Source organism: Pleuronectes platessa, chromosome 10, assembly GCF_947347685.1.
Source record: "Pleuronectes platessa chromosome 10, fPlePla1.1, whole genome shotgun sequence".
In the NCBI taxonomy this organism is placed as follows: Eukaryota; Metazoa; Chordata; class Actinopteri; order Pleuronectiformes; family Pleuronectidae; genus Pleuronectes; species Pleuronectes platessa.
The window spans coordinates 27,564,097-27,580,431 of NC_070635.1; the positions used below are offsets into that span (position 1 = coordinate 27,564,097).

Consider the following 16,335-nt stretch of genomic DNA (forward strand, 5'->3'; position numbering starts at 1 on the left):
TGTCCCCACCTAAAAGTTTGAACCATTCCTTGTCTTTTCAGTATAACATTTAGTAACCCTAACACAAAGAAACAGTCTTTATTAGTCTCTGTATATCATTTATGATACCTGACTCAACTGTTGTTTACCTTCTTGGTGCGTTCAATGTCCGTCGTAACTTCAGGAACTGTGCATCACGTCCGTGCGGTCTGTACAGTGTTTATGCAGGTCGTTCCATGCCTTGGTAGAACTTCTCGGCTTCTTGCGGTTCTGAAAAGAGATGAATTCTTCCATTGTGAAGCACTCTCAATTTACAAGGATTGTGATGAAATCCACGAAAGTTTCCCGTGGCCACAAACTGCTTGACAACCGGGGCAAATTCTCGCCGAATACGGACCGTTTCTGCAGACAGATCCTGAGAGAAAGAAAGCTTGCAGTCGTCGTGCATGATTTCTCGCTTCTTTGCTTCGCGATACACAAATTCCTTCTCCTGTAACTTCAAAAAGCGGACAAGAACTGCTCGGTTCTGGTTAGGTTTGACCGGTGCCAGTGTGCAATGAACTCGCTCCAAAGTGAACATTTTATCAGGACAGCCGAGCCATCGCGGTAGCATGTCGTTGACAAAGTCGAAGAGTGGCTTATTTCCTTCAGCTCGTTCACGTAGACCAAAAATCCGCAGGTTCTTTCTTCTGCCTCGATTTTCCAAATCTTCTGTTTTTGATTCAAGATAGGCAATTCGTTTAGTGGCTGAGGCGAGTGCCTCTTGAGTGTGCTGCAGCTTGTCTTCTGTTGTTGCTACACGTGTTTCTGCCTCTCCGATGCGCGTTGCATTTGCAGCCACGTCCCGTTCCACATCTGAAAGTTTACCTTCAATTCCCACAATTGAGTTTGCCACATCCGACAAACGGTTATCAATGTTGTCCAGTTTCGATCCGAAGTCCGAGCGGAGGGACTTCAGTTCTGCCAGCACGTCAGATATATTAGCCATGCTGTTAGCTTCAGTAGCCACCGTCGTCACTGCCGGAGAAGTTGTTGCCGCAACGATACTTGCTTTGCGTGCTCTGGAGAAAATATCGTAGGGTTTCGATTCGGATGACTCTGACATATCAAGAGGCGCTCTGTTTGCTCGAAAATTATCGGTGCATTTGTGGGGTTTTTCTAAAGTTTGTGTTCGGTTGTGTGGAGCTTTCAGGCTACGCCGCCATCTTGATCTGTTCCCCCCCAAAAAACAATCTTGATCAACAAACACTGGTATCCTTGACATGAGGCTAAGTTTTTGGATGTCTTCTCCAACAAAACAACTCTCAGATGGACGGGACTTGACATCTTTCACGCAATGTATGCTAGGGTCAAAACAAATACACTTAACAAAAGTTAGGAAAAGTACTCAGGATTAAAGGTAACACAGGGTGAGAACTAGATACAAATAATACGTTGAACATGTAAATCATAGAATATGGATGCAAATATTGAGAGGGGCTTTGTATTAATGTGCAAATACAGTATCTCTCATAATGAAAATTGCACGTCCGAACAGTATCTACGGTTATCTTTTTGAGTTGCGATACATTGAATTTCTAAAAAGAGACATCGAGAAATACAGGTCACATTATAGACCAACCTTAAACAATTATGTTTCTTTTCAAGGTAACAATCTGTCTCACACCTACAGTGATATCACAGAGAGGATAAACATCGGTCAGGTCTTAAAGATCAACTAGGGAAACTAGGGAATTTGCAGCCAACAACTCCTCGTCAGTCTGGAAAGGCCTTCGGGGGATCACCGGCTGCAAAACCAAATACCCCCACGCCATGTGCGGACGTTCGACTCTGTTGGCCGGCAACGCGGACGAGACATCTAGCCTTTATATATATATCTATGGTGGAAATCGCTGTAAAGACGTCATGGAGCATGCGCATAAAGTGAAAGAAGACAACAGTCGAGATCCTACTAGCAATCTTCACATTGCTGAACGACTTCTCTACCACCTGATATCACTGTTACCACAGCATCAAACAGGACTAGTTAGAATCGAGCACTTCGCCATAACCCTCGTTTGTGTTAAATTACCGCTTTGAAACTTCTATCTATAATAAAAATCTTTTCACGTCAGATTTGCTGGTTTTGAATAATGGTCCAATGAAAATAGATTAAACAGTGATAGATTAAAGTGTTGCTTAGTAATGTCATCCCTTTCATAACCAGCTTCTTAACAACATCGATTTGGTTTTTGTTGTTGCTATGATGAAGTGACGCAGCGGGGTTGGGTTCAGGCTGGAGGCGAGGCGTGGTGCGTTCACGATTAAATACAACAAACGGATAAAGCTGAATCGCGGGCTGACCGGCGCTGAGAAATATGCGTCCCGTGTGAACGGCCAGGCGTATGCGCGCTTGAGAATTGCCCGGTGCAGCGCTTCGGCGTCCGGTCTAAAACTTACGAAGATCAGTCTTGTACAGCCAGCGGGTGTATTTCCACTCTGATAGCCAAGCTGGGTCAAAACCTGTCATCCGGTGGTGACCGGACAGATGCTTGTCTGGGGCAAGGCGTGCAGCATTTGGAGCAGGAGAGCTACTCCCGCTGCTGCTCGCAGGAGATTGGCTCTTACCATCATCCACCTGGGAGCGTTTAAAAAACGCTCCGCCGTGCGCGATACAGAGCTGAGGAGAAATCTAAACGCGCGACCATGTAGAGACAGAAATGACATGCCTCTGGCGATCTGGATCTATATTATAAAAATAAATAAATAATTAACTTGATCTTCCGGGGGGGGCGGGAGGTCGGGGCGCCCCCCTAATAGTATGGTAGGGGAAACACTGGGTTGGTATGTGTGGATGTTTAACTATAGACTGCCGATTTAGCCGTAGTAATAAAGAGAAATATTATAATAACAGAGGAGCTAGTTCAGAGAGAGTGGCCACTACCAGCTGCAAGAAAACATGAAGTGATGCAATTTGCTTACTGTAGTACGTCAGTGTGTAGTACGTCAATTTCTAATTTAAAACAACCATATTTATCTTTGCAAATTATAAAACAATCCTATTGCTACACCACAAGAAATGGCAAAAGGGAGGACTTTCCTTATAAGGTTGACGTCACGTTTGTCCCGCTCAGTCAAAATAAGTAGTCTCCATCCAAGGCTGGGGTTCACGTCGGTAACGACATGACGTTTCCGCACACGTGCATAGTCTACTTTAGTGATCTAGTCAAATAATGTTTAGTCGATTTGTCAACATTACAATTAATACAAAGCATATTTACCTTATGTTTAGTTAATAGAATAAATACACTTGAATTCATATATTTCAGTCACTTTTTATTTGAAAATATTGCTTAACGTTTTATGAGGGTCTAAAAAATGTTTCCCCCCATTCACTATCCTAATGATCTATTTCCTTTCAAATTAATACCATAGTTAGTAAACAATGAATAACAAATAAACCATCCGAAATACAAACCCATTACCTCTTTTACATTACATTAAATTTCATTTAACTGACGCTTTTATCCAGCGACTTAGAATAAGTGCATTCAACCATGAGGGTACAAACCCAGAACAACAAGAATCAAGAAAGTACAATTTCTTCAAGAAAGCCAAAAACTACAAAGAGCTATTAGTAAGTGCCATTTAAGTGCTACTAAAGTTAAATCATAACAAAGTTATTCTAATAAAAATACTTTTTAATAGGGATGAGCGAGTACAGCATTATCCGTATCTGTAAACCATATGAATTATCTGTATCCGTACTCGGGGTGGGCGGGGCCTAACCCGGAAGTGGTTGTGATTTAACCCGGAAGTGGTTGTGATTTAACCCGGAAGGGGTTGTGATTTAACCCAGAAGTGGGCTGGATTTAACCCGGAAGTAGGCCGGGTTGTCTTGAAACGGGCGGGGCTTTAACCAGTATGTTATTTTAAGCATGCAATTGATATGGGTTGATCAGAAATTGTTATATTTATTGCTGATTAGAAAACTATTACAGGACAGCATCAGCATTGAGCTTCAGATCAATGATTTTGATCACAATAGCAAACAAACTATTTACAGAACAAGTTTTGCAACAATGAATACAACACATGCTGTTGCAATTATGAAGTGAAATGTAATAACAAGTGTTTTCATACTCAACGTAACTTTCTTTTTTAACTTTGAATTTTTTTTATGATTTTTAAATTTTAATTTTTTTTTAATTTATTTCCACACCAGGTGTGTGTGTGTGTGTGTGTGTGTGTGTGTGTGTGTGTGTGTGTGTGTGTGTGTGTGTGTGTGTGTGTGTGTGTGTGTGTGTGTGTGTGTGTGTGTGTGTGTGTGTGTGTGTGTGTGTGTGTGTGTGTGTGTGTGTGTGTGGCTTAATTTGTAATATTTTTTATACCACTACTACCTAGAAAGTGTCAGACACTCAGTGCGTGAAGTAAAATAAAACTGGTTAGAGCCAACTGACGGTTAAAAAAAAAAAACGACTGGCAGAGAGAGAGGGGGAGAGAGAGTAGCCAGACGCTAGAGAGTAGTCAGACACTCAATGCGTGAAGTAAAAAAAAAAACTGTTTAAAAAAAAAAATAAAAAAAAATCTCCGACAGGCAGAGACGCAACGCGAGTCGCTTTCTACCAGCACCACGTCATAACGAACCCACGTTTAACAGAACTCTACTGGTTAATAAGTAAGTACAAACTGAAATAAAAACAAACTTCAAGCTGAAGAAACCCTAAGCTGTGACGCTGTGTGAGGATTTTCATTCAGTCCGAGCACAGATATTGACTCGTATTACTCGTATAATACTCGTGCTCGGCAAAAGTGCTTTATCCGTACCGGATACTCGTTTCAGCCGAGTATCCGGCTCATCTCTACTTTTTAACTTATTCATGGCTTCTACACCGGGCACCTCGTTCTTTTACGAAAAGCATTGGAACAGGCCCTTCTCTAAGTACCCTATGGAAGAGTAGATTGACCCTGAGAATGTCTCTTGGGGGATGATTACACATGTATATAGTTCTCGACTTGACAATTCACTGAAGACATTGGCAGTGGAAAGTAGGGCTGTGTTAAAAAAATCGATATGGCGATATATCGTGACATCGTCATGCCGATGCGGGCATAAAATGCTCTAACGGCTGTCTTGAAAACGAAACTTCACCTATGGTGCAGTTCACAATAATGCCAAAAGGCGGCAGCATAGGCAAAAACCGCACACGTCTCAATTCAAAACAACCAAGGGAGAAACACCGAAAAAATTGGCGGAGTTATTGCACGTGAAATGCTTTGCCCGCAGTGCGAATTGTGCCGCTCAACATGCACTCAAGACGCCCACTGTTTCTTACTTACTCTCCACTGAGGTGTGGAATAATGCCAAGGAGTTGTGGACCTTAACTGAAGCGGACCTGTCCTGTGCTGAAGATGAGGCTAAAGCCCTGAAGCCGCTAAAAGCTGCAACACTCGTAATGTCCGAAGAAAAGACCCCTACATGCCCAGCTGTGCAACTGCGCTCATGTTCAAGCAACAGACTCGGCTCTTACGAGGGACATTAAAAACACCGTATCCGGGGAACTTGGAAAGAGTTACGTGAGCAAAAGATCCTTTCTGTGCTTCGCCTTTTTTTTTATGGGGATTAGAAAGATAATAATTTTATTTTACTTTTAAGATCCTTTAATGGCCATAGTTTTAAGAACTTTCAGGAGTGCGATCCCTAAGACTTCGCCTTTGCTGTTATATGGAATAATAAAGAGCAGCTGTTGTAGTAAATCTGTGCAGGACATGGTCATTATTCTAAAGCAACGTGTATCGTGATACGTATCATATCGTGGCCTCTGTATCGTGATACGTATCGTATCGTGAGTTTGTAGGCAATACCCAGCCCTAGTGGAAAGGGTGTGGGACAGGGAACTTGCAGAAGATATCCTGGAACCAGATCGCAAGATACCTCAAAAAACAAAAATCATACACTTTAAAGTAATTCACAGAACATATGCCACTCCTCCTTAACATTTTGAATATTATTTTGGTCACCAATCTAACTGCACTCACTGCCTAGATCAGGTACCAGGCACAATGATGAAATGATAATAGATTTTTGAAGGGTGTAATGTCGACATTGTCGAAATGACTGGAATCCATATAACACCCAACCCACGACCTTGCCTTCTCAATGATGATTCGACACTACCTCTGACTCTGAATCATCAAACACTTCTTCAGGCACAACAACAAAAAATACCATATTGAGAATGCAGTTTCATCCCACGTTGCCCTTAATGCATTACTGAATGGCATCCTTCGAAGGCACAACAGCCTGTCTAAACAAAGCCAAACCGGCTACTGTGCAGGCATGGTCCAGCCTTCCTCTATCGCTAAGGGACAACCTCAAAAAGAGGGCAAACCTGTATAAGTAAGATCAATCAAGTTGTTGCACTAATCTGATTTATGTCCTTTTCTTGCTCTTTATCAGTCTACTTTGAACTGTAATTTACTTTGGAGAGATTGCCTCTTATTTTCTCTTCACCAATACTATATTGTACAATATCTTTTGGAAATTTAATTTTGTACCATGTGTGCTGCACTGCAGTTGATCAAAATTGTCTGTGTTTGAGATGACTTGATTATTTCAAAATATTGAAGAAAAAGGAAGTGGATCAATAATCTAGCTTTAAAGTAGCTCCTTAAGTCTCCAAAATATCACTACACATTGGTAAAAATGTTGATGCAAGTGAACACATTCTTGCTTCAAGTTATTTTTTTTTTAATATATCCTAACCTCTGAGCGAGAACTGACGAATAAACAATAAACACAAAGTGGGGTCTGAACATGCATACGTACACACTAGCCACATTCTCTGAGCTGTGTGGAAGCAAATGCATCCTGGGTCACATATGAAGGACCGCCTACTCAGTGATATAAATCAAGTTTATTTACACTTCGCAGTGCACATATGCTGATTTCTTTGTGACCACTTTGTGAACAAAAATGACATGATTATGTGCATATACTCTAGGTGATATCCAACAACTATAGGTACGTCTGTGAATAGATGCAATTCGAGTAGTCAACTTGTGATTAGATCTCTCAGGACGGATTTTATTATCAGGTTTTAACAGGGCTGATGTTAACTCAATCGGAGGATATGGGAGTGCACGTGTTTGTGCATAAAAAGGGAGTGTGTGCCCAGGCTGAGAGTTGTTGTATAATGGGCCATGCACTGTATTTCTCAGAGCAAGAGTGCAAATTTGTTCGTCCCAACAAATTTTTACAGTGAAATGTTACACAGTGTTACCAAATGCTTTTTGACAATGCAGTGCCTCGTGAGAAAATTGAAAGTGTTTCTGTCACATGAGCTTACAAATTATAATTTGTTATATGATTGAGATGCAATGACACAAAAAATAAGTAAAAACATTTAGGATACTTAAATTATAGCCTACACATGCACTCCATTTGATACTGGCCGTTACTCATTAATTATGAATTAAGATACTTGCACTTTGGCATTGTACATGTATGATGCTACCGTGTTAAGTGTTGTGCAATAGTAGTAGTAGATTTGACGTTGTCTAATTATTAATAATCATGAAAAATGATTATTAAAATAAAAATAATTTATTAAAAATAATTAAAAATTATAAAGCTATTAATTAAGAATAGTAAAATAATTAATTAGAAATTATACGGTTATCCATTAATAATAGTTAAATAATTAATGAAAACAATAAAATTATCAATTAAGAATAATACAATCTGTAATCAATGCTTATCGTTGCGGGGCACCACCCTGTTTACAGGGACCAACGAGTCAATCTTTAAATATCAGTCTCAAGTGATATACGTTATATTAATAATCTCAATATTCAATATTAATGATTATATAATAAACAATGAAGGGTTTTAAGTTTGAGCACAGGCTATAGTAATCCAGCTGTATTCAAATACATATGTACAAATAATCTTTATAAATAATATTTATTAAAAGGGAAATAAAGTTAATGTCATTCAATGATTCTTCATTTAACAAACTCCAATATTTCAAAGATGACAACAGCAGCAGCAGCACTTATCACAATTGTCACACATGTAATACTGAGTATCTATGTATGTGTGTGTGTGTGTGTGTGTGTGTGTGGTCGTGTGTGTCTGCCTGTCTGTGTCTCTATGTGTGTGTGTGGGTGTGTGTGTGTGTAAGGAAGAGAAAGGGGAGTGGCTATGGCGTAATGACGAGATAACGTGGTGACGTCGTCTGGCCGAAGACAAGATGACAAGATGGCGGTCGAAGACAAGATGGCGGTCGGTCGCCAGTTACACAAAGGAATATTTATAGACAAAGAGATTTCTTATCTCCTGGTTCTGGCGCCGAACGGCGTCGAGATGAATTTAGGCTCTTTTAGTCAAGATTTAGCTGTATAACATGAAATGTATAAGTGTAGGTCGGGACGTGTGTAAAACAGGTTTAGGAGAAAAGAGAGAGAGAGAGAGAGATAGAGATAGAGAGAGATCAGGAAAGCTCTCAAAACATCGTCAGAGACAAGGTTACAGAAACTTTACCACTCGGTACTCAAATTGGAGTTGTGTACCGAACTTTTTATCGGCAAAGTCTCTGCAAACCCAGTCGGATGATAACAGTGCTGTCGTAGACTCTCCATAACGGCGCGAAGCACTTTAAAACATTTCAACACGGTACAAAGGAACCGGAAATGATGTATCGTTTCGCCGCGTTCAAACACGGACTGAAAAATAGATCCGCAATCTTCAAACAAACATACAATCAAATAAATGACACGCTAAGTATTTAAACTAGTTCTCTGCCCAGACAATTAATAAGCCTCTTACTGTGACCTTCACGGTGTTGCATGTGCATGTCGCGCGGATATTCCGGAAGTCCAGTGAATAATCCTGGCTGCTCAAGCTCGGTGGCGCTGGTTCCTCTGTTGCAGCGGCGTTGGCTGGGCCGAATAGGAGCGGATTCTTCTTGGTCCTCAACGGGATGACGTCGTTCTTCTGCAGTGATGAACAGCGGTGGCACAGTTGTTTTGGAGATCGTGGAAAAGAAAAGTCTTTGTCTCGGCCGGCGAATGAGCTTCCTGTTGCGTGGCCTTTTCAAGTTAAAAACAAAAATAGTCTTTCGAAATAAGTGTTGACTTAAGATAAAAGAAAGAAAATAGAGATGAAAAATAAAACAAACTTTTGTTAAAGTGGCCCCCTTTAGAGCTGGAACATCTGGGAGACCCGGAAGGGCCCTGGTCGAAGTCCTTAGCAGGGAGAATGGCTGCGATTTTTGGGGTGTCAGGGCTTTTATTAACCTGAGGAGGGCCAGCCTCCTTGAGGTGTGGTCATGGGATGATGCTGGCTTTAAGCCAATTGAGTGTCAGAGGTCAGATCAGAGTGGGAACGGCCAGGAGCAGAGCAGGGGTTTCTGGGGAGACCCCAGGGATTAAGTTACCACCAGAGGATACAATCTCCATGCTTGATCTTAGAGGGAAAACTTTAGCTGGCTTCAGGCTGGCCCCCACGCCTCACTTTTACAACCCATTGTGTGGACTCCACCACATGGTTAGTTCAGTAGGGACTCTTGCCCAACATAAGTATTTATTTACAATAATTTCAGCAGTAACAATCAGGATAAAATACCCACAAATTCTATTAAGGGCTAATTATTCATTCTCATCATTACAGTTTCTCTCAAAAGCTAAGGCACACTAAATTAAAATGGGATCCAATTGATCTTTGTCACCCTATTGGATTCATACATTTTTTACCCCTCTTTCTAAACGGTGAATGTCTGTGTTTGAGTGAGAAATTATATCATCCTGCAGTCCTGATGCGTGTCTCTTCTTTTGTTCTTAAGGTGTGTTTTGGAGAGTCAGTGGTCGTCAGAGATGCCCCACAGACGCAGCCCATTAGAGGTCAGCTGTGGAGGAGAGGATGTTACCATGGTAATATTAGAGGTAAAATTAACCCTGGGCTGGGCAGGAAAAAAGCCGTGGTCCTGCTCCAACATTGTGTGCAAGTACTGCTCTTTCAGGGCTTACTCGAATCAAAAAAGGCACTCATTCACTGGGAAACAGATTTTTATTTTATCCAATCAGCCCCAAAATTCTGTCACATCAATCAATCAATCAATCAAATTTTATTTGTATAGCACATATTCACAAAACACATTCGTCTCATAGGGCTTTAATATGGTGTGACATCCTCTGCTCCTAGAATTCAGGCTTACTCGTCCCTAAAGTCTCCTAAAGGTAGAATAGGAGCCAGAGCTTTCAGCCACCAAGCCCCTCTCCTGTGGAATCATCTCTCACTTTCAGTTCGGGAAGCAGCCACCTTCTGTACGTTTAAGAGTAGGCTTAAAGCCTTCCTTTTTGATAAAGCTTACAGTTAGAGCTGGTCTAGGCTTGTCTTAGACCTGCTCTTAGTTATGCTGCTATAGGTCTAGAAGGTCGATAACATCCACTGGCGGTATGCATTAATTAGTGCAGCAGAACGTATTGGTATTGATGTCCGATCTACTGAGTGGGACACATGGCTTTCATAGTACAGCCATACAAACCAGTAGTAAGTCAGATTTACCTTGAGCCTCAGTGTACCCTCAGGTTCAACCTGTATCATTGATTAAAAGGCAAAAACACCTGATGACGCTAAGGTGCAGAGGGAATTTATGATACATGACACACGGAGCTTCTCTTTCCAGTTTCTCCTTCCTCTTCTCAAATCCTTATCACATCAAAGTAATTCATATCTCATCAATACATGTTTCTGACTTGACCCTTCCTTGGAGTCCCTTTGCCTTATCGCCCACAGATCCAGGGCCACAGCTGTGGCCATATCATGGATTACGATCTGTGGATCGCGTATCAGAGATCGTAATGGTGGATCCAGTTTGGCGTATATTGTGTATCGTGCTGGCTGATCGTAATAATAATGGCAGATCCTTTATCGTTGGCATCTGATAATGGTGGTGGACCACGACCGAGGTGGCAGCTGATCATGGATCCTAATTGGCGGCAGTGGACAATGACTGTGGTCGATAGTGGCATCCGATCTTGATGGTGAATCATGATCTTGCTGGCTGCTGATCATAGACTGTGATTGCAGCAGGACTGCTTGATATATAGTACACTTGTCATCTATTGCACTTCTGTCTGACCTGGGAGAGGGATCCCCCACATGTGGCTCCCTCTGAGGTTTCTACATTCTTTTTACCCTGTTAAAAGGCTTTTTAGTAGTTTTTCCTTACTCTTGTTGAAAAGGACAGAGGATGACACAACATGTTAAAACCCCTATGAGACAAATTGTGATTTGTGAATATGGGCTATACAAATGAATTTGATTGATTGATATGATGGAGGTGGTTGGGGAAAACCTCATTAGGCACACTTGCTGTCCAGTTCTTTTTTTGTATTATTGTTTATATACATATTCTACGTTTGCCTCTTTTGGAAAGACTAGCTTGTACAACAGCTTCATTTTCGATGTAGTCAATTGTGGATGTTTGGACTTCTCCTTCAAGGGTATTGCAGCAAGGCATAATGTAAACCACAAGACAATGAGCCACAAAATCGTAGTAGCCATTACTAGTCACATTACTATATAGATATACACCAGTAAAAGTTACTAAATGGTTCAGATGAAATAGTGATAATGTACATGATATGAAAATGAGCATAGGTGAAATAATGTAGAATAAGAAGTAACTTAAAATGAAAATAAATAAAAGTAGAACTACATAAGAATAATTAGACGCAGAGCAAATATTTATATGAGCAGCAGACCATCCGTTAGCTATATAATTCAACTACACTGCTCCAAAAAATGAAGGGAATTCTTAAATCACACATCAGATCTTGATGAACGAATAATTCAAGTTAAAAGTCTTTAGTGATTTACATTGTATAGATTGTTGAGAACAAAATGTTGAAACAATGTTCAATGGAAATCAGCCAATTGAGGACTGGAATCAAAACCACACAGTAAACAAAATAAAAAATTAGGGTTAGCCTGTGGTGGTAATTGGCGGCGCCGGATAAACTGATGCATCAAGCCCCATAGGTGTGTGGTATATTCAGCTAACGTAAATCGTTTTGATATGGGTTTAAAACATAATGACAGGTTTACAGCTGGGGGGCCCTCGTTCCTGGGCTCTCAGAATTCCTAAATATTATTCCATATGTTACTCATTGGTTCTCTCCCTCGGAGAATGCTCTTTGACCTGTTCGATGGAGGTGTTTGCATTCCTGTGTACGAAGCTTGTCTTCATGTGTCCTGTGCCAGGAGGAACCCAGAGTATTTCATCTTGGAGAGCTGGACTACCTGTGCAACCTTATTGGGCTGCAGGTACCGCCTCATGCTACCGGTAGTGTCAAGGACACTAGCAGAACAAAAAACTAGAGAAGAATCAATCGGGAAGGATAGGGAGAGAGCTATTGTCTGTGGCCACCACAGTAACATTCCCATTTTAGGGGTTGTCTTGCTGTAGCTATCTTATCACATTGAAGTAAGTCATATCTCATCAGTACATGTTACTGACTTGACCCCTTCCCCGAGTCCCTTTGCTTTATCGCCCGCAGATCCGGGCCCGCTGTGACCGCACCAAGGATTACGATTTGTGGATCGTGCATCAGAGGTTTTTCCTTACTCTTGCTGAGGGTTAAGGACAGAGGATGTCTTACCATGTTAAAGCCCTATGAGACGAATTGTAATTTGTGAATATGGGCTATACAAATAAAATTTGATTGATTGATTGATTGATTGAAATGCAGCTTCTGCTCTGATCAAGAAGCTGCGGCGCTGATCTCTGAGCAGCTGAGACCAGAGAAACTCTGTGTTTTCACTGTTACAACTGTTAAGAAGTAGCCGGTCAGTCACTGAGCGGCTGCTTCACGTGAACGAGCTCTGATCTCACTGTGTCTCTCTGATCGAGTGAGCGGGGACAGGGGGCGGAGCCCTGGGGCCTGTGTGTGTCCCCGCTATCTGGGAGCGCGCACACACACACACATTCACCCGCTCCTGGTATTTCATGACGGCCTGATACGATGATTATTTAAAAAATGTACGTGAACGTGACTTTCACTCACGTTCATCATATGAAAACTGATTCGTTAAGTTCACCCTTCGCGAAAAATATGCGCAACATGCACAACACTGTACAGGGAGCCACTGCAGAGGGGCCACAGTTTCACATGTGCACTGATCTTTCATTCCAGCTTTCCCAGTTTGTTAATGGGAATTTGGTGAAATATTAATTGGGAGGTTATATCCAGGTTATCTTTTGAAGTAAAGATCAAGGTATACAAAAGTATGTTCCAAAAAGTACATTTTCCAATATATATCCTTAAATAATGACAGACAGACTATCTTAAGCTCATATTAATCATAATTTAGATAAACTTATTCATCCTCTGAAGTCAGAAAAATTATTCAGAAAAAGTGCTCCTCTATATGAAAGTAAGGTAACTTTCTATTAAGTTGGGCTTTTTGTCTTATCTTGGAGAATGTATTCTATTTATTTTTTATTTTTCCTCCCCATCAAACAGATTGTTTCTATGGTCATTGAATAACTGAACGATGAATAAAAAATCTTCCTCTCTTCTGCTTGGTATAAAGCCCTTAGGCTGTCAGTGGAGCCTCCAGCTGAAACATCAAATCAAGAACTTGACTCCCTGGAGATGGTGGAGTTAAACACTACTCTGGCTCTGAAGGCAGAGTTTCAGTCACTGCAGGTCAACACTGTTTATCACTAAATCATCACTGAGATCATTAACATTTTGTTACTATAGTAACATGTTTCTTGACCTGCAGGCTGTGGAGTTTAATTTCCAGAACGCCATCCAAGAGACTCTGTATAGGTCAGAGAGGACTAAGAACTTGATCAACGCAAGAGCTACTAAAGGTAATACACATGACCACACAATGGATGCTTCTCATTTGCCTTATTTCATGTCTTCTTGTAGGGCTGGACAATGTGACTTCAGATCAATATGATGATTATTTCAAACTTTTACCTCAATTACGATTAATGAATGATTATTTTATGCCCCGGCTCCTGCTGCTGTTTATTTTTTTCAGAGTAACAGGTTCTGCCTTGACCAATGAGATAAAAGATGAGTGCCGGTATATTAACTATCACAAACGTCAATATAGGGCACTCACCATTGATGACAGTTAGCTAGCATGGCTGAGGCTAAGGTGAAAATGTACAATTGCCATTCAGAATAAGAAGAGGAATTTATTTTTACTTTGGTGAAAGACAAGTGCGTATGTACAGCGGGTAAAATAAGTGTTGAACACGTCACAATTATTCGGACTAAATATATTTCTAAAGGTGCTTTTGACATGACATTTTCACCAGATGTCGATAACAACTCAATTAATCCATATATATATATATTCCATTTTATTACACATAACTTAATTTCTGAACTTATTTGTTTAGTTTTCTTTGTAGGTAAGGATTACTGCGGGTCTTACCGACATCTGGTGAAAATGTCATGTCAATAGCACCTTTAGAAATATATTTACTGAGAAAAATGGTGACGTGTTCAATACTTATTTTACCCGCTGTATGTTGTGCCATCAAACACAAGCATTGTTTAAAAGAGGAAATCTGGAGCGGGACCACAACACCAACCACCAGAAATTCAAATACTGCTACCGTGAAATCCACACAAGGAAAGTTGACGTGCTAAAATCGGAGTTGAAACGTCAGCAATCGCTTTTCACAAAACCTGCTACACAAAATATAGGCTGCAACTGAAGTATAATTTTGTGTAAGTCACCTTTTGATTAAACACAAGAAGTCTATTACAAATGGCGATTTATTCAAGGCAGCAATAGCCATTACCGCAGAGTCAAGAACTTAAAAAAAAAAAAATCAACTCATTTGCACTTAAAGGAGAGAACGGAAGTTAACGATATTTACAATGAGTTTACAAATATATTTGTGAAAATCACTTCCCCATTTATAAACTGGTGGCAGTTACTACTGATGGGGTCCCGGCAATGTGCGCTTTGTACTCTGGATTTGTAGCACTGTGCGGTAATTACCCTGATTTTCCTTACTTCGTGAATTATCTGAATGATTCATTAGCCGGCCTTGACTGGAAGGTCATCTCATGTAATGACAATGGTGGTCAAACTGATTCATAATTCGAGCAGATTTCTCCAGCACTGCTTGTTCAAGGCGTTATTGCATGAGCTTGATGCCGCTTACGGAGACCTGCTCCTCCATGCTGATGTCTGATGGTTGATTCATGACAAAGTGCTGCAGTGATTTGTTGACTTGCTGCATGAGATCATTACTTTTCTGTCGGGAAGGAATGATGAGCACCGGGAAATGTCAGATGATTCATGGCTACTGGACGAGGGTTTCTGACAAACCAAATCTGAATGCACTCATTAGCGAGCTCCAGGGAAAAGTCAGACACTTACTCCACATGATAAGCGCAGTGAATGCATTCAGGCAAAGCTTGGTGGTCAGACCACAAATTTAAAAAAATGGAAGGATGACACAGTCATACCCTGGAGAAAATGTCACAGGCCATCAAAGAAGTTGATGCCTTTCCCCGTTAGCAGTACTTTGCTCACTTGGACAAGATGGCAACACAGTTCAATCAGTGTATTGGTGAGTTATATGTCATGGAAGATATTGCTGCATTCGTCTCAAATCCATTTCTGCCGGGGTTGAGCAGGCTGTACCGGTAATGATCCCTCGGCAGGTTAACCTTCAGAAACTTTGTTAAGATTTGTACTCCCTCTAGATCAGGAATGTCCAAACTTTCGTCCGGAGGGCCACATACAGAAAAATATACGAAGGTCTGGGCCACTCACTAGATGTGAGGTATACTACCACACTTCTAATGCACTAATATTGGCTTAATCAATCAGATTAGTAGAAAAATTTGAAAATAGTAAAAAAAAAAAAAAAAAAAAGGTTGTCAGGTCATTCTCTCAGTGACAGCCTCAGATTGGTTCTTAGGGTGCTGATCCCCCTACATTGTCCTGTATGAAGGGAGAGACAAGAAGAGAAATAGGGGATGTGGATATTTCAAGCTAATTAGACAAATAAATGATTGGGCTTGTTAACAAATTGTCATCAACTTTAATTGACTGAATTTATTAAGTAATTGGGCTCATTAACAAATGAAAACTGTGTGAATGTTTTTAACTCACCTGTAATGGGAAGAATGTTGCGATTTGGTCTGAAGGACAGCTGACAGGTCAGGAGTAAGTTTGGCGCCACCCAGTGTTTAAACTAAGAAGTGCAATACAGTGGGCCCTAGTCCATTGTCAAGACAAGATTGAACTACTTTTCCTTCCAGGGAAAGACTCTCCCACCCACGACCTGACTATTAACTTTGACAACGCTGTGTTAATCCCCACTC

General features: G+C 40.9%; 1 protein-coding gene across 5 annotated transcripts in view; it reads left to right on the plus strand.

Annotated features, from left to right (window-relative positions):
* The window catches only part of ppp1r35 (protein phosphatase 1, regulatory subunit 35), a 46,018-nt gene that overhangs the window by 20,862 nt on the left and 8,821 nt on the right, over nucleotides 1-16,335 (plus strand). For all 5 annotated transcript variants that reach the window (XR_008339815.1, XM_053431645.1, XM_053431643.1 and 2 more), the window contains 3 exons: nucleotides 9,804-9,903; nucleotides 13,559-13,668; nucleotides 13,748-13,844. Coding sequence is in view for 4 of the 5 variants with exons in the window: in XM_053431645.1 (XP_053287620.1) it covers nucleotides 9,804-9,903; nucleotides 13,559-13,668; nucleotides 13,748-13,844 (307 nt within the window). In the remaining variant the exon portion in view is untranslated. The remainder of the gene's footprint in view (nucleotides 1-9,803; nucleotides 9,904-13,558; nucleotides 13,669-13,747; nucleotides 13,845-16,335) is intronic.